Source organism: Nycticebus coucang, chromosome 10, assembly GCF_027406575.1.
Source record: "Nycticebus coucang isolate mNycCou1 chromosome 10, mNycCou1.pri, whole genome shotgun sequence".
In the NCBI taxonomy this organism is placed as follows: Eukaryota; Metazoa; Chordata; class Mammalia; order Primates; family Lorisidae; genus Nycticebus; species Nycticebus coucang.
The window spans coordinates 36190141-36210898 of NC_069789.1; the positions used below are offsets into that span (position 1 = coordinate 36190141).

The window sequence follows — 20758 nt, forward strand, 5'->3', positions numbered from 1 at the left end:
TGTGTGTAGTGGTTTTGCATTTTGGTGTGGGTTTGTTGCTGTTGTAGTTTTTGAGACAGGATCTTACTCTGTTGCTCAGGCTAGAGGGTAGTGGTGTCATCATATCCCACTGCTGCCTTGAACGCCAGGGCTCAAGTGATCCTCTTGCCTAGTACTTTTTTTTTTTTGGGGAAACAGTTTCCCTAGGTTGAGTGCCGTGGTGTCATAGCTCACCACAACCTCAAACTCATGGGCTCAAGTGATTGTCTTGCCTTAGCCTCCCGAGTATCTGGGACTACAGGCACCTGTCACAATGCCTGGCTAGTTGTAGAGATGGGGACTTGCTCTTGCTTAGGCTGGTCTCAAATTCCTGAGCTCAGGCAATCCACCTGTCTCAGCCTCCCAGAATGCTAGGATTATAGGCGTGAGCCACCATGCCTGGCCTTCTGAGTTGCTGGGACTATAGATCTGTGCCACCACACTAAACTAATTTGTTAAATTTTCTGTTAGAGACAGGATCTTGCCGTGTTGTTCAGGCTAGTCTCCAGCTCCTGGCCCCTACCAGTCCTCCAGCTTTAGCCTCCCAAAGGGGTAGGATTAGAGGCGTGAGCCACTAAACTCATTCTGCTTTGTGGCTTTAATTTGTATTTCTCTAGTGATTAGTGGTGTTAGCCATCGTTTCAGGTACTTATTTGCCATCTGTGTATTTTCTTTGGTGAAATATTTGTTCAGATCATTTGCCCATTTGTTTTCATTATTGGATTATTTGCTTTTTTTGATTGCTTTGCTTTTTTTTTTTCTTGCAGTTTTTGGCCAGGGCTGGGTTTGAACCCATCACCTCTGGCACATGGGGCCTGCGTCCTACTCCTTTGAGCCACAGGCGCCGCCCCTGCTTTGCTTTTTTTGAGTTTGAGAGTTGTTTTTAATATATTCTAGATCCAAGATTTTTATCACATATATGATTGTGAAATTTTTTTTCCCTAGTGACTGTCCCTTTTTTTAAAGTGTCTTTTTGAAAAGTGAAAGCTCTTGATTCTGATGAGGTACAATTGGTTAATTTTTTTTCTTTTATGGAGAGTACTTTAGGCGTTGTTTTGAGAATTCTTGCCTAGAGTCAAAAAAATTTTTTTTCTTTGTTCTCTTTAAGAATTTTTGTAGTTTTAGGTTTTACATTTAAGTCTATGATCCCTTTTGAGTTAATGTTTGCAAATGGTATGAGAATCAAATTTGTTTTTTTTCAATGTGGATAGTAAGGTGTACAAGCAATATTTATTGAAAATACTATTCTTTTTCCACTCTGTTGCTTTTGCACCTTTGTCTAAAGTCAGTTGCCCCATGTAGGTGTGGGCTTAGTTTTATATTCTATTCTGTTTCATTAATCTATTAATATTTATCTGTTTTGACATCAATACCACACTGCATTGATTACCACAACTTTGTTAAGTCTTTTTTTTTTTTTAACTTTGTTAAGTCTTGAAGTCAAGTAGTGTAAATTCTCCAACTTTATTCTTTTCAAAGTTGTTTTAGCTATTCTTGATGCTTTGCATTTTTCTTTCCCTCCCTCCCTTTCTTCCTTCCTTCCCTTCCTTCCTTTCTTTTTTTTGAGACAGAGCCTTGTGCTGTTGCCCTGGGTAGAGTACCATGGTGTCACAGCTCACAGTAACCTCCAACTCTTGGGCTTACATAGTTCTGTTGCCTCAGCCTCCCAAGTAGCTGGGACTACAGGTGCCCTCAACAACACCCAGCTATTTTTTGGTTGTAGTTGTCATTGTTGTTTGGCTGGTCTGGGCTGGATTTGAACCTGCCAGCTCTGGCATATGTGGCTGGTGCCCTTGCCACTGAGCTACAGGCACCGAGTTGCTTTTCATTTATTTGAATCTTCTTTCTACCATCAGTGTTTTGAAATTTTCACTGTATAGATCTTGCACATTTATTAAATTTATCTATTTAATATTTTTGATACTATTATAAATGGTATTTTAAAAGAAATTTTAATTTCTTAATTTTTTTTTTTGTAGAGACAGAGTTTCACTTTATGGCCCTCGGTAGAGTGCGAGGCCTCACACAGCTCACAGCAAGCTCCAACTCCTGGGCTTAAGCGATTCTCTTGCCTCAGCCTCCTGAGTGCTGGGACTACAGGTGCCCGCCACAACGCCCAGCTATTTTTTGGTTGCAGTTTGGCCGGGGCCGGGTTTGAACCTGCCACCCTCGGTATATGGGGCCGACGCCTTACCGACTGAGCCACAGGCGCCGCCCTAATTTCTTAATTGTTTTTAACATATAAAAATACAATTGATTTTTGCAGTCTTTAATCCTGAAATCTTGTTATATAACTTATTAGTTCTGGTAGGTTTATTTTTGTTTTGTTTGTTTTCTTGCATTCCAAGTTCTGGTAGTTTTTTTATGGATTCCATAGTATTTTCTTCATAGATGATTTTGTTATCTATGAATAAAGGCACTTTAACTTCTTTCTTGCCAATCTGGATGCCATTTAGTTCTTGTTCTTATTTTATTGCATTGTCTAGAACCTCTAGGACAATGTTGAGTAGGTGTTATGAGGGTGGATGTCCTTTCTTTGTTCCTGAGGACTCAGTGTATCTCGATTTTTGTTTTTGTTTTCTTTTCTTTTTTTTTTTTTTTTTTGAGACAGTGTCTTGCTCTTTTGCTCCAAGTAGAGTACAATAGCATCATCATAGCTCACTGCAGCCTCAAACTTTTGGGCTCAAGCCATCCTCCTGCGTCAGCCTCCTAGGAAGCTGGTATTACAAGCACCCCGCCACAATGGCTGGTTAATTTTTCTATTTTTAGTAGAGATGGGGATCTTATTCTTGCTCAGGCTGGTCTCGAACCCCTAACCTCAAGCAGTCCTCCTGCCTCGGCCTCCTAGTGTGCTGGGATTACAAATGTGAGCCATCGTGCTGGGCCTCAAAATAGTATACATTTGTCTGTCCTGTATCTTGAATTTTTTAGTGCTATTACATTTTTAAATTATATTCTGATGACTGCATTCTGGATTTGCTGCCAATGCCTTCATGCCATGTTTAATAATGATCAAACACTACTGCCCTGATATAAGTTAGCTATAGAACAAAGTTATTCTAAATTGTTCCATTTATGTCCTTAACTGTTGAAACTATTTAATTTTAAATTTAAAAGATTATTGATCTATATAAACAGACCTATGGGGGAGGAATCACTATGATCATTTTATAGTAAGTTGGATTGTATATGTTTGTGTTTTTATTTGCAGGTTAATAGTCCTAGGATGGATTTGACTCTTGCTGAACTTCAGGAAATGGCATCTCGCCAGCAGCAACAGATTGAGGCCCAGCAACAAATGCTGGCTACTAAGGTAGCATCTTTTTTTGAAAAACATAACAGGCTACTATTATTAAAGTATGTGTAAAGTTGTTTAGATTCTACCTTCATTATTAAGCCAGTTACCTCACAGATACAAGTGGATATTATCAACCTAAAAGTCACCTGCTGTTCGATGCTTTCTGCAAACCCTTACTATAGCATTTTGTCAAAATCCTTTTATCATCCTAATTGTTCCAATATCTTTCTGATGACTGACTGTTCACAGTTAACCGTGCTATCGGTTGGGTATCAATCAAACAGGAGATGTATAAAGAGCCCTTCATCTTTGTTACTAGGAACTACTCTGGGCTATCGCGAGAGAAATTTTGGAGTTCAGCAATGCTGGTATTGTCCTCTTCTGCTGCTTGGCACTGATAACATCCTGCTTGCCTTTATTTAGGGATATTCTTTACCCACAATTTTATTCTAGGTCTGGCCTTCGACAGGAAAAATATGAGAAGCCACTCTATTACTCTCAGAACCAGTCTCACTGCTGCTTTTGCTAGCCATAAGCTTCTAATTCAGCGGTTCTCAACCTGTGGGTCACGATCCCTTTGTAACAATGAAAATACATCCTGCATATCAGATATTTACATTGCGATTCATAACAGTAGCAAAGTTACAGTTATGAAGTAGCAATGAAAGTAGTTTTATGGTTGGGGTCACTACAACATGAGGAACTGTATTAAAGAGGCATTAGGAAGGCTGAGAACCATTTAAACCAGATGCCCTCACACATATCTCTGTAAAAGGCTGCACGCAAATAGTTTAGACTTTGCAAGCACTGTTGCCTCTGTTGCAACTACTCAACTGGGCAGTTGTAAGCAGCCATAGGTGGTATATAAACAAATAGATGTGGCTATGTTCCAATAAAACTTTATGTACAAAAGCACATAGCAAGCTGGATTTGGCCTGTGAGCTGCAGTTTGTCAGCCTCTCGTCTAAACACCCATTATCTACAACTGACCATTCCTTTAGTGACTGTAAGTTCACTGAAGATGGTGTAGACGATTGGGGATTTGACATGGCATATGACCTAACGGGACTTTGAAATAATGGCCAATGGTTCTTTAAGACAGTTCTGAATCCATGTAATACCCCCTAGGTTTCTCTGTATCCATTTCTGTTTGTGATACCAAATACTGTCTTTTTCAAAATTGTGTGTATCATTGCTTTTAAAATTTCAATATGCATGTGAATCATGTAGGGATCTTGTTTTAAATGCATATTCTGAATCAGTAAGTATGGGGTAGGGCAGTGATTTTCAAATGGTGTACCTCGGCACCCTAGTGTGCCATGATAGGATCTTGGCTATGCCACAAACATTTTTAAAGGTCATTAATGAAATTATTATTTTTATTATTATTTTTTGAGATAGAGTCTCACTGTGTTGCCCTTGGTAGAGTGCTGTGGTGTCATAGCTCACAGCAACCTCAAACCCTTAGGCTTAAGCAATTCTCTTGCTTCAGCCTCCCAAATGGCTGGGACTACAGGCTCCTGCCATACACCCGGCTATTTTTTGTTGCGGTTGTCATTGATGTTTTGCTGGCCCAGGCTGAGTTCAAACCCATCAGCCTTAGTGTATGTGGCTGGCACCGTAACCACTGGCCCGGGCTGAGTTCAAACCCATCAGCCTTAGTGTATGTGGCTGGCACCGTAACCACTGCTATGGGCACCGAGCCTGAAATTATTTTTGAAAGAAGTTCAAAGCACAGTAAGTATATTCTTTTTTTTAACTCCTTTTTTTTGATCAACATAATTTACATGTGCCATGGAAATTTAACTGTCGGTTCAAGTTTGTGAGGTAAAAAAGGTTGGTGGGTGGTGCCTGTGGCTCAGTGAGTAGGGTGCCGGCCCCATATACCGAGGATGGCGGGTTCAAACCCAGCCTCGGCTGAACTGCAACCAAAAAATAGCTGGGCGTTGTGACGGCGGGTGCCTGTAGTCCCAGCTGCTCGGGAGACTGAGGCAAGAGAATCGCGGAAGCCCAACAGGTTGCTGTGAGTCCTGTGACATCATGGCACTCTGCCAAAGGCAGTAAAGTGAGACTCTGTGTCTAGACTTTAATAAATGGTAACAAACCATTTATTACATGGTAACAAACCATAACAAACAAACAAACAAAAAAGGTTGAAAAAATACTGGGTTGGGTTTGAGAGTCTGAATTTCCTTTTTACTTCCCTTTCCTTTTTTTTTTTTTTTTTGTTGTTGTTGTTGAAACAGTCTCACTCTGTCACCCTGGGTAGCGTGGTGTGATGTCATCTTAGCTCACTGCAACCTCAGACTCCTGAGCTCAAGTGATCTTTCTGCCACAGCCTCTGAGTAGCTGGGACTACAGGCATGTACTGTGATGCTTGGCAGATTGGTTTTTTTCATTTTATTTTTTGTGGAGATGCGATCTCACTTTTGCTCAGGCAAGTCTTAAATTCTTGACCTCAAGGATTCTCTTACCTCAGACTTCCAGAGCCCTGAGATGACAGATGTGAGCCACCATGCCTGGCAGAGATGTTGTAGTTCTAGCAAGCTCCCAGGTGATGCTGACATACCATTACGTTAAGGAGGAGGATATATACAGAGGGTGCCAAAAATCATATACACATTTTAAGAAAGGAACAAATGGTTTAAAATTGTAATACTCAGTATATACTGATAACATTTATTATTTTGTATATTGTATCTTGTTTCTCTTGTAATTGCAGAAGTCAAACATGATTTGAATATTACAATTTTTTTTTTTTTTTTTAAGAGACAGAGTCTCATTTTGTCACCCTCGGCAGAGTGCCGTAGCATCACAACTCACAGCAACCTCAAACTCTTGGGCTTAAGTGATTCTCTTGCCTCAGCTTCCTGAGTAGCTGGGACTATAGGCACCCACCATAACGCCCGGCTATTTTTTTTTTCTTTTTATTAAACCATAGCTGTGTACATTAGTATGATCGTGGGGCACCATACACTTGTTTTTTTTTTTTTTTTTTTGCAGTTTGGCCGGGGCCGGGTTTGAACCCACCACCATCGGTATATGGGGCTGGCGCCCTATTCAGTGAGCCACAGGCGTTGCTCTGAACATTACAATTTTAAGACCGTTTTTCCCTTGCTTAAGGAAATTTTTTTTTTTTTTTGACACCTTCTGTATTCATACAAAAAGGTTGTTACAGAATAAATCCCTAGCCTTTGGGTCTTTATTTTGAAATTATTTCCATGTTATTTATATGTTTAAGCATTGTGATCTAAGAAGTAATTTGTTTGATCATAAATTGTGTGGTTCTGTTAACTCATTTTTAGTTGGAAAAATTTCAGTTTTAAATTCCATAGTTTTCTAAAGATGTTAAGCTCTCTTGGTTACCATTTATTAAATGTATGCTATGTAAGCTACTGCTCAAAGAAATTTACATTTTGCATTCCATTTAATTCTCACTGCAGTAACAGAGGTAGTTACTATTGATCAGCCTTATGTTATAGATAAAGAAACATAAACTTGTATACATGGTGCAGTTACATGAATTTGTTCAAGGTCTCATCACTAAGAAGCGGCAGAGCTTGGGTTTGAATATAGATTTACTCCAAATCCTACTTTCTTATACTGCTGCTCGTTTGTTGCAGGCAGTTTGTGAAAACTGGCCAGGCAAGGTGGCTCACATTTGTAATCTCAGCGCTTTGGGAAGTGAAGGCAAGAGGATGGCTTGAGGCCAGGAGTTCAGGATAGCCTGCGCAACATGATGAGACCCTGTCTCCACACAAAACCCCCCAAAATTAGCAGGGCATGGTGGTATGTGCCTATAGTCTCAGCTACCTGGGAGGATGAGCTGGGAAGGTCCCTGAAGCCCAGAAGTTCAAGGTTACAGTGAGCTATGATTACACCACTGCCCTCCAGCCTAGGCAACAAAGACCCTGTCTCTATTAAAAAACAAAAAAGAAGAAAATAGCTCAAGTTCACTGCTTCCTTACTATGTGAGAACTGCTGGGATTGAAAATATGGATTCCTGGATCTTATCTCTAAGAGATTTTTGGGTAGGTTCAGGAGTGTCTATTATGAGCAGACTTCTAGTGTATTTCTGATGGCAGTATGTAGGACAGATGGTGAGATCCAGAGCAGTGTTACAGGTGTACCTCAATCTCAGCACCTGTAGGTTGTGGTCAGATTATTTTGAGGTTAGGGATATACCTGCTTAAAATGATATACCTAATATTGCTTTTATCCTTAGGAACAACGTTTAAAGTTTTTGAAACAACAAGATCAGCGGCAACAGCAACAAGCTGCAGAGCAGGAGAAGCTTAAGCGACTGAAGGAAATAGCTGAGAGTCAGGAAACTAAGCTAAAAAAAGTGAGAGCACTAAAAGGCCATGTGGAACAGAAGAGGCTAAGCAACGGGAAACTTGGTGAGTTGCTCTTAGTAGATTTACTTTAATACCAAAGGCTATGTGTTAAATTTTTTTGGTATAAAAGATTACTGTGGTGTGGTAGTAAGTTTATATAAATTGTCATAACAAGAATAAGGTAACTCTTTGTAGATAACTTTGAAAGAAATTCTTAGAAAAATATAATTCACTGAAGTTTTGATGCTGCGGCTTTTCTGACTTGAATTCAGCTATTAAATGTTTTAAACAAGATTTCTAAGATACCTTTAGAATATATAGTAACAGTTTTTTCTTTCTCTAAATATTTTTTGACTAAAAATTTGAAGGATTTTTATTCGTGTAACTCCATCTATTACAATGCCATTTTAAGCAAAATTTTAGTGAATTCATAGTTCCATATATCATTATAAAATTCAGAGGAAGGTCTAAAGAAATTTCATTGTTTCTAAATTTGTAGTTTGATATTTAATAATACTCATAATACAAATTCTGATAAAAGTTATATTGAGACAGAAGCACAGACATTTAGAGATAATCTGTATTGATTTCAGTTTCTTTGAAAAGAAATAGATTGGCTCTAAGATGTTCTGAAAAATTTTTAAACTTTTTATTAGAAGGTTTATTACAGGCTTGGCACCTGTGGCTCAAGTGGCTAAGGCGCCAGCCACATACACCTGAACTGGTGGATTCTAATCCAGCCCGGACCTGCCAAACAATGATGGCTGCAACCAAAAAATAGCCGGGTGTTGTGGCGGGTGCCTGTAGTCCCAGCTACTTGGGAGGCTGAGGCAGGAGAATTGCTTGAGCCCAGGAGTTGGAGGTTGCTGTGAGCTGTGAAGCCATGGCACTCTACCCAGGGCAACAGCTTGAGGCTCTGTCTCAAAAAAAAAAAAAGAAAGTTTATTACAAAGCTTGGTTGCCTGGGAAGTAGTCAGTTTTTGTTTTTATTTTTGTTTATTCAATGGTTGTTGCTATTCTCTCTCTCTCGTTCTAGTGGAAGAAATTGAACAGATGAATAGTTTGTTCCAGCAAAAACAGAGAGAACTTGTTCTGGCCGTGTCAAAAGTAGAGGAACTGACAAGACAGCTAGAGATGCTCAAGAACGGCAGGATCGACGGCCACCATGATAACCAGTCTGCTGTGGCCGAGCTGGATCGTCTCTATAAGGAGCTGCAGGTACACCATAGCCGTTCACTCAGTACCATGCAGCCTCCTCTCCAAGGACAGAGTTGTCCACAGAATCTGTGGGAAGTGCTAGATTTCATTTGCTTTTCCTTAAGAGGGTGAGGGTATGTGTGGGGAGAACCTAAACACCACAGAATCTAGAATAAACTTTCTAATACCTCAGACAGGAAGTTGAGACATTCCTCATAACCACAGCCAGTGGTCTAGCAGATGTCACTTAATTTTAAACCATGAGATGAGAAGTGTAGATGGAGAGGAAGGACCTGACATTTTTAGAAATTGTATAATAGTTAACCATGTAGTTATCTGTTTGAATGATTTTTCTTCCTACTCTTTGGCTACTTCTCCACCCCCCCCACCACCACCCTGTTTTATTCAGTTAAGAAACAAATTGAATCAAGAGCAGAATGCCAAGCTACAACAACAGAGAGAGTGTTTGAACAAGCGTAATTCAGAAGTGGCAGTCATGGACAAGCGTGTTAATGAGCTGAGGGACCGGCTCTGGAAGAAGAAGGCAGCTCTACAGCAAAAAGGAAACCTACCAGTAAGTGGGCTCTTTTGTAATGCGTGGGGGAGGAGGCAAAAAAGATGACCAGCCCAGTGAGGTCAGTTATTCGTGCGCAGCTTCTTCAGTCCTTACTCTGTGCCCTCAGAAAACAGAGATAGTGCTTATGGATCCTCAAGATAATCCGCTGCTTTTTAACTTTTCGATGTTATTATCTATGTGGCTCTGTCTTTCTTTCTAATACTTGTAATAAAGTGTGGGTGAGAGTTTATTGAGAAGTGTTTTTATTTTTGAATATTTCTTGTAGTTTTTCTGGCTAGACTCTGAATGTGCTTACTTAAAAGAATTATGAACATTTTACAGCTTTTTGTGAGTTACATCTGCCACTATGACTTAATACTAAAGGACTTGTGCTTTTTCCTTAAGGCTTCATCTGATGGAAATCTTCCCCAGCAAGCGGTATCAGCCCCAAGCCGTGTGGCTGCTGTAGGACCCTATATCCAGTCCTCTACTATGCCACGGATGCCCTCAAGGCCTGAACTGCTGGTGAAGCCGGCCCTGACAGATGGTTCCTTTGTCATGCAGGCTTCAGAGGGGCCAATGAAAATACAGACGCTGCCCAATATGAGGTCAGGGGCTGCTTCACAAACTAAAGGTAAAAAACGTGTTATTTCTAATTCCTTACATAATTTAATTCTTTCCCATCCTCACTATTCTTTTTCCCAAGTTTGAGTTTAAAAAAAATTTTGTCTTTGTATTCATTGTTTTTCTTTAATTTTTATACATTCCTTTATATTCTTTGCTAGTGCAATGATAAGTTTTAATTTTTCTAATTTTTAAATTCATAGACCATAGTTGTAATTGTATAATGATAAGTTTTTTAAATCCTAAATAATATAATTCAACTCAGGAAATGAAATATACTTTTGCAAATCTGAAAATTGTTTTCAAAAGTTCCTTCTTGTTATTAAGGACATTTTGATCTGATGTTATTAATAACTTGAGATCTTTTAGTTGTGTTGTCTTTGCAATATGTGAGGTTGTGAATCTATTCCGTTGATGAATGGTGTCAAATACTCATATATGCTCTCATATACATGAGAATTTGCTGAACATTTTTAAAATAAAAGTAAACATATTGTGTGATTAAAACTGAAAATAACAAAGGCTGTTTGTGTTAGTGATTTTTGCATACTGTGTGGTCTTCAGATAAGTGGGGAGGGACAAGCTAGAGTTTTGTGATGGGAGGAGAAAATAAAGGGAGACCTACAGGAAAAGCAGGACGAACCACCCATTAATGACCTTGCCCTCCAGACCCCTGGAGGAAGAAGTAATACTGAAAGTAATGGTCTCTTTTATGCAAAAAAGAACTAATTTTAAAAGTATTCACTATTTTGCCATAATTACGTAATACTGTGATGTAATAGTGCCATGTAGTCTGGATTTTATTGTAGAAAGTTATATTTATTTTTGTTTCTATAAGAAAAAATAAAAGCCATGGCTTTTAAAATTAGTTAAAACCTGAATATACTGATTTGGGAAAGACTGTGGTTGAAGTCATGGGTTAAAATTCCCCACGTTTGCCTTTTTGTTGTGTGTGCATCACTTAAGTTATGTATCAGATGTACCTTAGACCTTTAGGTCTGCTGAATTCAAACTCATTTTCTGGGTGTGATGGTGATGTTTTCTAACCCCAAGAAATAATGTGTCTTTACTGGTTCAAGCACACTTTCTATTTGCTATGACTAATTTTAAATTGCTTGAGTAAAGTGGGAGAGTCTTAGAAATAGAGAATCTAATACAGTGTTTTCTAAGTAAATTTACTGGGATGTTTTGAGTCTGGAATTTAAAGCTGTTTTTAGAAATTAAAGTCTTAGCAAGTAAGATTAACCATTAAAAATCTGTTTAGAATGTTGAATTATTTGTAGCTGCTTTTGTGTATTCCAGGCTCTAAAATCCATTCATTTGGCCCTGATTGGAGTCCTTCAAATGCAGAGCTTTTCCAAAACCACGGCTCAGCTTCTGTACCTCAGAGTGCTGGGAATACTCTGGACCAAGGTGAGGTTTATTTGTGCTACTCCTGAACATTGTATTTTCATCACATAGGACTCTGGGATACTGAGGCAGGTGAATTGCCTGAGCTCAGGAGTTTGAGACCAACCTGAGCAAGAGTGAGACCCGTCTCTAAAAATAGCTGGGTGTTGTGGTTGCCTGTAGTCCCAGCTACTCGGGAGACTGAGGCAAGAGAATTGCTTGAGCCCAAGAGTTTGAGGTTGCTGTGAGTTATGACACCAAAGCATTCAACCCCAGGGTGATTGAAACCCTGTCCCCCCAAAAAAAAAAAATTTTTTTTTTTTTTTGTTCATCATCTATAAGGCACTGTGTATTCTTTTTAGATTATTCATTTTCTAGTATTTTCTTTCTTTCTTTTTTTTTTTTTTTGTAGAGACAGAGTCTCACTTTATGGCCCTTGGTAGAGTGCCGTGGCCTCACACAGCTCACAGCAAGCTCCAACTCCTGGGCTTAAGCGATTCTCTTGCCTCAGCCTCCTGAGTAGCTGGAACTACAGGCGCCTGCCACAACGCCCAGCTATTTTGTGATTGCAGTTTGGCCGGGGCTGGGTTTGAATCCACCACCCTTGGTATATGGGGCCGGCGCCTTACCGATTGAGCCACAGGCGCTGCCCCATTTTCTAGTATTTTCAAACAAGTATCTAACAATATTTATTTCCAGAACACCTTCATTTAGTTGGGGGGATTAGTGTTTGAGTTGTTTTTATATCACTTTAATTTAAAAATAGGAAATCACTCAGTAAGTATAGAGTTTCAGAGACATTTAGGACAGATAAACTTTTCAGCAAATAAATTTTACTCCAAACAGTTGGAGTATCATTGTGATTTTTTTTTCCTGTCTTCAGTTGATGATGGAGAGATTCCACTGAGGGAGAAAGAAAAAAAAGTACGTCCCTTTTCAATGTTTGACACGGTGGACCAGTCTGCTGCCCCGCCCTCCTTTGGTACTCTGAGGAAAAACCAGAGCAGTGAAGATATCTTGCGGGATGCCCAGGTACTTAAGAATATCCTGGTTTTCAAAATGTAATGGTCATTTTATGATGCCACTTTTAGGAGGGATTAAGTATTACATGAGGGATACTAGAAGAACCAATATATCTGGAAGGATACAAAGTATACCAGTATTATGTTATTTTAGTTTCTCTTGCTTGAGTCACTTTGTGCTCTCACACCAGCCTTGGGAAAGGCTGACATACTTGCTTCTGAGTCATTTCGTCTCAGTGTGCTAAAGAACATTCTATTTGTGCTGTTCATGTATCTTATTTCTTCAAAATTTGGAGCTGAGGTTATGTCCAATGATTTGATAGTAAATGTTCTATAAATTTTAGTATCTTAACTTCTGCTAACCAGGTTATGGGTGAGTGCTCCAGGTTAGGTGTTTTTTACCACAGTGGTCTAGATTTCATGAAGTTCTGATGAGCAAGAATGTTTTTGTTCATTGGTGCCATCTGTGAATATGAAAGATGACAGCTAAAAGTTTTCAAGTGGGCACTTACAGTTGCCCATATAGGAGGTGGAAACAAGGAGAAAGTCATACAAGGGAGGGATTGTATTGCATTAGTGAAATCCTGTATTTAATGTGATTAAATACGGACATTTTAACAATTTGAAGATGTAGAGCTAATATTTTTATAGAGTATACTTACTTGTATTTGTGAAATTAGGTTATGCAGACCATTCTATGTACCAGGGTCTTTTTTTTTTTTTTTTAATTCAGTGCTTTAACTGGCTTTGCATTATGTGTGTGTTACAGGCTTCGAATAAAAATGTAGTTAAAGTACCACCTCCTGTTCCTACCAAACCAAAACAGATTAATTTGCCTTATTTTGGACAAACTAATCAGTCATCTTCAGACATGAAGCCAGATGGAAATCCTCAGCAATTGCCAACAACTGTCACATCTATGGGAAGCCAGACCCAGCGGCCACCCAGAGCCCTGCTGCCTCCCAGTGCACCTGCACCTGGCCAAGACCAAGCCCTTCCTCCAGGCTCAAAGCAGGAGAGTCCACCTGCTGCTGCTGTCCGGCCCTTCACTCCCCAGTCTTCCAAAGACACCCTATTTCCACCCTTCAGAAAACCCCAGACTGTGGCAGCAAGCTCCATATATTCCATGTATACGCAGCATCAGGCTCCAGGAAAAAACTTCCAGCAGGCCGTGCAAAGTGCGTTGACCAAGACACATACCCGAGGGCCACACTTTTCCAGTGGTAAGGTTCTCCACACTCACAGGAGTGTGCGTTGTGTTTAAATTCTATACCAAAGTTGCAAAAATAACTAGTCTCTAATTTGACTGATGTTCTGGAAATTTTGTTTCCTTGTGGCTTCTGATTTTAATTGGGAATTTAGAATGCCTGCTTAATGTCAGCTACTTCAGTAGGCACTGAAGATCATAGGTGAATGAAGTGTGTTCTCAGATCTGAAGGAGCTCACTGGTGGGCAGAAAACAAGTACACATGGGTTGTTACAATTTAGCAGGCTGTGCCTTCACTGTAGATTTAACCAGGTGTTCTTGGCACACAGAGGATTAGACAACTGCCCCTCTCTGAATGTTTTCTTCAGAAAGTAACACTCTACTGTATTTTAAGTTGTTCTAATGAGGGCACAGCCACTAGTTGAATGTAAAAACATAATAAGATGAGCTTGTGTTAAACATTTACATTCTGGAGATTTGTTGGGTTCTTCCTAAATTACTAGTTCATAGGACTTGAATAAAATTGACCATGTTTTAATTGAATGAAAATGGCTTTCTAGTCATGGAATAAGCATGATATTGGAACCTAAGATGTCAAATGGGAATTGGACAGCAAAGAATCAGTATACATGCTATCTCTTGCTCCTTTCTTTTTACGGGTCTTTGGTGAAAGTTTAATAATTTGGGAATTAGATAATTTTGATACAGTCAGTTTTTTTTTTTTTGAGACAGAATTTCACTTTGTCACCTCGTAGAGTGCTGTGATGTCATAGCTCACAGAAACCTCAAACTTGGGCTTAAGCAGTTCTCTTGCCTCAGCCGTCTTAGTGGCTGGGACTACAACAATGCCTGGCTATTTTTAGAGACAGGCCTCTTGCTCAGGCTGGTCTCAAACCTGTAAGCTCAGGGCAGTCCACCTGCCTTGGCCTCCCCAGCGTGCTAGGGTTACAGGCATGAGCCACCCCTCCTGACTGATACAGTCAGAATATTAACAGGGGTGGGAGGAATATAAGTGGTTCTTAATAATTTTATGAGCCAAATACTTCTCATACTAATTCACTTTTGAAAAGTGTGAAAGGGGCGGCGCCTGTGGCTCAGTCGGTAGGGTGCCGGCCCCATATACCGAGGGTGGCGGGTTCAAGCCCGGCCCCGGCCAAACTGCAACCAAAAAGTAGCTGGGCGTTGTGGCGGGCGCCTGTAGTCCCAGCTGCTCGAGAGGCTGAGGCAAGAGAATCGCTTGAGCCCAGGAGTTGGAGGTTGCTGTGAGCTGTGTGAGGCCATGGCACTCTACCGAGGGCCATAAAGTGAGACTCTGTCTCCACAAAAAAAGAAAAAAAAGAAAAGTGTGAAAGATAGGATAGTGCATGTTTAATTTTAATCTGGGCACATGAGAGGATTACCGATTTCATTGGTTCTAAATGTTTTTTACGTTTGGATGTTTTAAATTTGGATGCTACAGTCAATAATTTCTTAATAATTGGCAACATTTTCTTACTTTTTCCTGAGATAATGGTGTGTGTTATAATCAGTGGGGGGTTTGGGACCATTGCCTTGTCATTTGTTATTTTTAAAAAATTACTTTTGGGGGTGGCGCCTGTGGCTCAGTGAGTAGGGCGCCAGTCCCATATGCCGAGGGTGGCGGGTTCAAGCCCAGCCCTGGCCAAACTGCAACCAAAAAAAAAAAAAAAAAAAATTACTTTTATTTGAAAGGCATTATGTAATAATAACTATGAAATCAAAAGAGGGCTTCAGTTATTGTTAGCTGTTTCTGTTTTTTGCCAGTTTTGTTCAATTAATGCTAATCAGGGCTTCTTTTTTTTTTTCCCCTTTTCCAATTAGTATATGGCAAACCTGTGATTGCTGCTGCCCAAAATCCACAACAGCACCCAGAGAACATTTATTCCACTAGCCAGGGCAAGCCTGGCAGTCCAGAACCTGACACAGAGCCTATTTCCTCAGTTCAGGAGAACCATGAAAACGAAAGAATTCCTCGACCACTCAGCCCAACCAAATTATTGCCTTTCTTATCTAATCCTTACCGAAACCAGAGTGATGCTGACTTAGAAGCCCTACGAAAGAAATTGTCTAATGCACCAAGGCCACTGAAGAAACGTAGTTCTATTACAGAGCCAGAAGGTCCTAATGGGCCCAATATTCAGAAACTTTTGTACCAGAGGACCACTATTGCTGCCATGGAGACCATCTCTGTCCCATCATACCCATCTAAGTCAGCTTTAGTGACTGCCAGCTCAGAAAGCCCAGTGGAAATCCCGAATCCGTATTTACATGTGGAGCCCCAGAAGGAAGTGGTCTCTCTGATTCCTGAACCTTTGTCCCCAGAGGCTATGGGGAGTGCCGGTCCAGAGAACAGTGACATGCCAGTTCCTTCTCCAGGCCTTGATCATGTGCCTGAAGGAGTCCCAGACAGTAGCCCTGATCTCCAACAGAACGTGGAAGAACCAAATCCAGAGGCTCCCCGTCTGCTTGACGTGTACCTGGAAGAGTACCCTCCTTACCCACCCCCTCCGTACCCTTCTGGGGAGCCCGAAGGGCCTGGAGAGGACTCTGTGAGCATGCGCCCACCTGAGATCACTGGGCAGATCTCTCTGCCTCCTGTAAGTAATGCGGCATCTCTGGCCTTCTCAGGAGTCTTTTACCTTGTCATGGTCTTCTGGGTGCTCACATGCTTCTCCAGTTTTGCCAATTTATTTTATAATTCCTTTGGCACAGAGTTGATCTTATAAATGTTATCAAAATGCAATTTATTCAATATTGAGAACTTTTTTTGTACTTTAGACAGAAACCATTTCTTTGTGGAAGAAACAGAGTTTTGTTCTTAGCCCTATAAACACCACAGTTGTGTCCTCTCCAGCTGATGTCACATATTAGGAAAGCATCCCTCGGCTGGGACTGAAAGGACTAGCTTAGCTGTGCGAAATGAGGCAGATGATGTAACTTCCCTCATTGGTTATTTCTTCCTTTTTCAATTTTTTCTAGTAGTGGAAATTATTTTTTAATGAAACAGGTGAAATCTCAAACTTAAAACAGTGATAAAATTGGAAGGGTTCTGGATAAAGTGGCAAGAAGGAAGAACTAGACAGAGGGTGGGAGGGGCACATTGAAATTAGTATATTGATTGCTATTTAATATTTTTCAAAACTCCCTGGTTTTCTACATGTGAGAGAAAATAAAATTAGAAAGTAGGTGGAGTATGTAATATCACACCGTCGGAAATGTTTTCACTTTGTTAATTGTGTTTAAGAGATACCTGTTTTACAGGATGTTAGATCTGGTCTTTAAAATTTTGCCTTTTAAAAAAAATTATCTTCTTGGTATATCTCAGGTGGAGTAATCTATTGGACTAATCTATATTATTTACCTTAATTGTATATTTTCCCCTGAGGAAGCACTATAGTGTGAATTGGTTAAGAGGAAGGGGTTCAAAGAAAAATCAGTTTACCTGGATTTGCACTCTAGCTCTGCTGGTTTACGCTGTATGCCTTCATTCCTTGTGTGTAAACTAGGAAAGATCAGGGGGTATTTTTGTTTTGTTTTGTTTTTTTTTGCAGTTTTTAGCCAGGGCTGGATTTGAATCCGCCACCTCTGGCATATGGGGCTGGCACCCTACTCCTTTGAGCCACAGTCGCCGCCCCTGAATCGTTGGATTTTTGTGAAGATGAGATGATTAATCATTCAATATATGTTAGCTATTGTAATTCTGAGCTGTGTTGTTTCTAAATTTAAGAATGTGGGGTTTGCTATAGCACATCAGATAGGTAATTTAAAGACCAATCTTGGCTAATTAAAGCCAATGTATTTACTATTTAAGATTATACCTTTAGCTTAGTTTATGCTATAATGTATTAACCAAGCATAATTTCATTAGGTCCTATAAAGTCAGATTCCTTCTTCTTTCTTGCATAACTCTTTATGAAAATTCAAAAATTCGTTAAGCTGTATATTTGAATGTATACATTTCTGAATAAGGTTATAATTGAATAAGGTATGCTAAAAATGTATTTTTAAAATTCCTTTCACTATTCAGCTAAGGAGTTGTTCCTTCCTATTGTTGTTGATGGTCTCTCTTTAGCTAAGAGGTTCTTTTCCATTTGTTATGGTTGGTCTCTTTTGCTTAGACCGGGATCCTTAATTCTCCATCCATTTCCTTTGCAGGGCAAAAGGACAAACTTGCGTAAAACCGGCTCAGAGCGTATTGCTCACGGAATGAGAGTGAAATTCAACCCCCTTGCTTTACTTTTGGATTCATCTTTGGAGGGAGAATTTGACCTTGTACAGAGAATTATTTATGAGGTATGAGTATAATTAGTAAATTTCTTAAATATGAGCTTGTATTTTGCTTTAAAGCTCTAATTAGAAAGCTGGTGTAGAGAAATTGTACTTTTAAATGGTTTTCTTTTTTGAAGCATGCTCTAAAATAGGCTATGTCTTTTTTTTTTTTTTTTGAGACAGTCTCACTGTATTGCCCTCAGTAGAGTGCTGTGGCATCACAGCTCACAGCAACCTCCAAATCTTGGGCTCAAGCGATTCTCTTGCCACAGCCTCCCAAGTAGCTGGGACTACAGGCACCCACCACAATACCCGGCTATTTTTTATTGCAGTTGTAATTGTTGGTTTTTTTAGCTGGCCTGGACTAGGTTTCAACCCACCACCCTCAGTGTTATGTGGAGGGCACCGTAACCACTGTGCTACGGGCACCGAGCCCATAGGCTATGTTGTTTTAAAGGTATGATTATAAAATTTTGCTAACGCAGAAGCTCAGTTTTCACTTAAGAGTCCTCTAGAGTACTTTTCTTTCTTAAGGAGGTCATTATTCTACTTTAAAAACTGTTTATAGAGGGGGCGGTGCCTGTGGCTCAGTGAGTAGGGCACCAGCCCTATATACCAAGGGTGGTGGGTTCGAACCCGGCCCCGGCCAAATTGCAACAAAAAAATAGCTGGACATTGTGGCGGAGCGTACCCCAAGAGCTGGAGGTTGCTTTGAGTTGTTATGCCCTGGCACTCTGCCAAGGGCAACAAAGTGAGACTCTGTCTCTTAAAAAAAAAAAAAAACAGCTCCCAATGAATCCCCAACAATAAAAAACAAACAACAACAACAAAAAAAACAGCTGTTTATAGGTAGATTTATACTATATACTATCAAGTTAGAGACACAGTCCCTTCTTTTCAGAAGCCTACTATTTGAGATATTTTTAGTTGACCTTTTTTCCATTTCCATAGAAAATGTAACTTTTACTTAGAAACTAATTTGTGGTGGGGAGTTGGGAGCATAAATAAACAAAAATGACTTGTTTCTGGTACTTCTTCAGGTTTTTTAAAACCTTTTTATAGTGACTGCCTACTTAATGTGGTTATTCTGTCTGTCTTATTTCTAAATTTCTTCTTGGTATAGTTGTTTTGGCTCCTATAGGTTTTAATTATGACTTTTACAAACGCCACAAAGGTCTATTTCTGTTCTCTTTACCCTAAGGAGCTAGTTAGCTGTGACAGTTCTGGTGACAAGAAATTAGAATGATGCTTACTCTTCTTATTGATGCAGGTCGATGACCCAAGCCTGCCTAATGATGAAGGCATCACAGCGCTTCATAATGCTGTGTGTGCAGGGCACACAGAAATCGTTAAGTTCCTGGTACAGTTTGGTGTAAATGTAAATGCTGCTGATAGTGATGGATGGTAAGGTTTTCTTTTACGTTCCGATCAAAGTTTAGTTTTAAATTATAATGTGCTATTTTTGTGGAAGAATAAACAAAATTGAATCTTCCCTATGTAGGATTTTTTTTCTTTTGAGACAGAGTATCACTATATCACCCTTGGTAGAGTGCCATGGTGTTATAGCTCACAGAAACCTCAAACTCTTGGGCTTAAGAGATCTCTTGCCTCAGCCTCCCAAGTAGCCGGGAATACAGGTACCCACCACAATGCCCGGCTATTTTTAGAGATGGGTCTTGCTCTTGGTCAGGTTGGTCTTGAACCTGTGAGTTCAAGCAGTCCACCCACCTCGGCCTTCTAGAGTGCTAGGATTACAGGTGTGAACCACTGCACCCGGGCCCCTATGTAGGATTTTAAAAAGCTTTAATTATACTGTATTTAGTGTTATAATTTTATAGCCTGTTTTTATCTTAATCTGGAAAATAATTGTGGTATAATGTTACATTCTTGTGAGTATATATAAATTACTTTTGCAGTATACATAAATTTAAATTAGCCTCATTATTTTACCAAATGACTGTGTACTCATTTATTATGACCGTCTCCTTCTTGTTGGACATTAGGATTATTTTCTAATTATTTTGTTATAAATAATACTTGGAGAAGCATTTTGGTTGCAGTTTTTAAAAATTCATACTTACAAAAATAATGTGTGTGCATTGTGGAAAATGCATGAAATTAGAAATAAGAGGAAAACAAGCCACCTGTGTCCCCATAATGCAGAAGTAAACACCATTACTATTTTAGTATATTTCCTTCAAGTTCTTTTTTTTTTTTTTGTAGAGACAGAGTCTCACTTTATGGCCCTGGGTAGAGTGCCATGGCCTCACACAGCTCACAGCAACCTCCAACTCCTGGGCTTAAGCGATTCTCTTGCCTCAGCCTCCTGAGTAGCTGGGACTACAGGCGCCCGCCACAACGCCCAGCTATTTTTTGGTTGCAGTTTGGCCGGGGCTGGGTTTGAACCCGCCACCCTCGGTATATGGGGCCGGCGCCCTACCGACTGAGCCACAGGCGCCGCCCCAAGTTCTTTTTTATATACTTTTGCGAATGTGGTTAAGCTCCTGATATGTATGCAGTTTGTTTTAACATTACAGGGTAAATAGCAAATTCTAAATTTGTTGTGATGTCCTTGTTTCCCTAATATTGGACATTTACATTGTATATAATTGTTAATTATTAAAAACTGTGCAGTAAAAAATCTATAGTAATAATTACCAAATCATAAATGCTAGTGTTCTGGAATGGGAGACAAGGAATTAAAAACAATTTTTTTTCTTTTAACGATTGTATACCCCAGGGGAATAAAATAAAGGGGAAGGAAAGAGTAAAGAAACAAAATCTTAAGTATGTCAGAGCTTAATTAACATTCTAAAACTTGGG

General features: G+C 39.7%; 1 protein-coding gene across 6 annotated transcripts in view; it reads left to right on the forward strand.

Moving 5' to 3' along the window:
* TP53BP2 (tumor protein p53 binding protein 2) overlaps positions 1-20758 on the forward strand; it is a 125524-nt gene that overhangs the window by 92339 nt on the left and 12427 nt on the right. For all 6 annotated transcript variants that reach the window (XM_053605336.1, XM_053605341.1, XM_053605339.1 and 3 more), the window contains exons 5-15: positions 3230-3331; positions 7542-7716; positions 8690-8871; positions 9260-9424; positions 9812-10040; positions 11333-11443; positions 12303-12451; positions 13211-13664; positions 15488-16263; positions 17822-17959; positions 19206-19339. In XM_053605336.1, the coding sequence (XP_053461311.1) occupies positions 3230-3331; positions 7542-7716; positions 8690-8871; positions 9260-9424; positions 9812-10040; positions 11333-11443; positions 12303-12451; positions 13211-13664; positions 15488-16263; positions 17822-17959; positions 19206-19339 (2615 nt within the window). The remainder of the gene's footprint in view (positions 1-3229; positions 3332-7541; positions 7717-8689; positions 8872-9259; positions 9425-9811; positions 10041-11332; positions 11444-12302; positions 12452-13210; positions 13665-15487; positions 16264-17821; positions 17960-19205; positions 19340-20758) is intronic.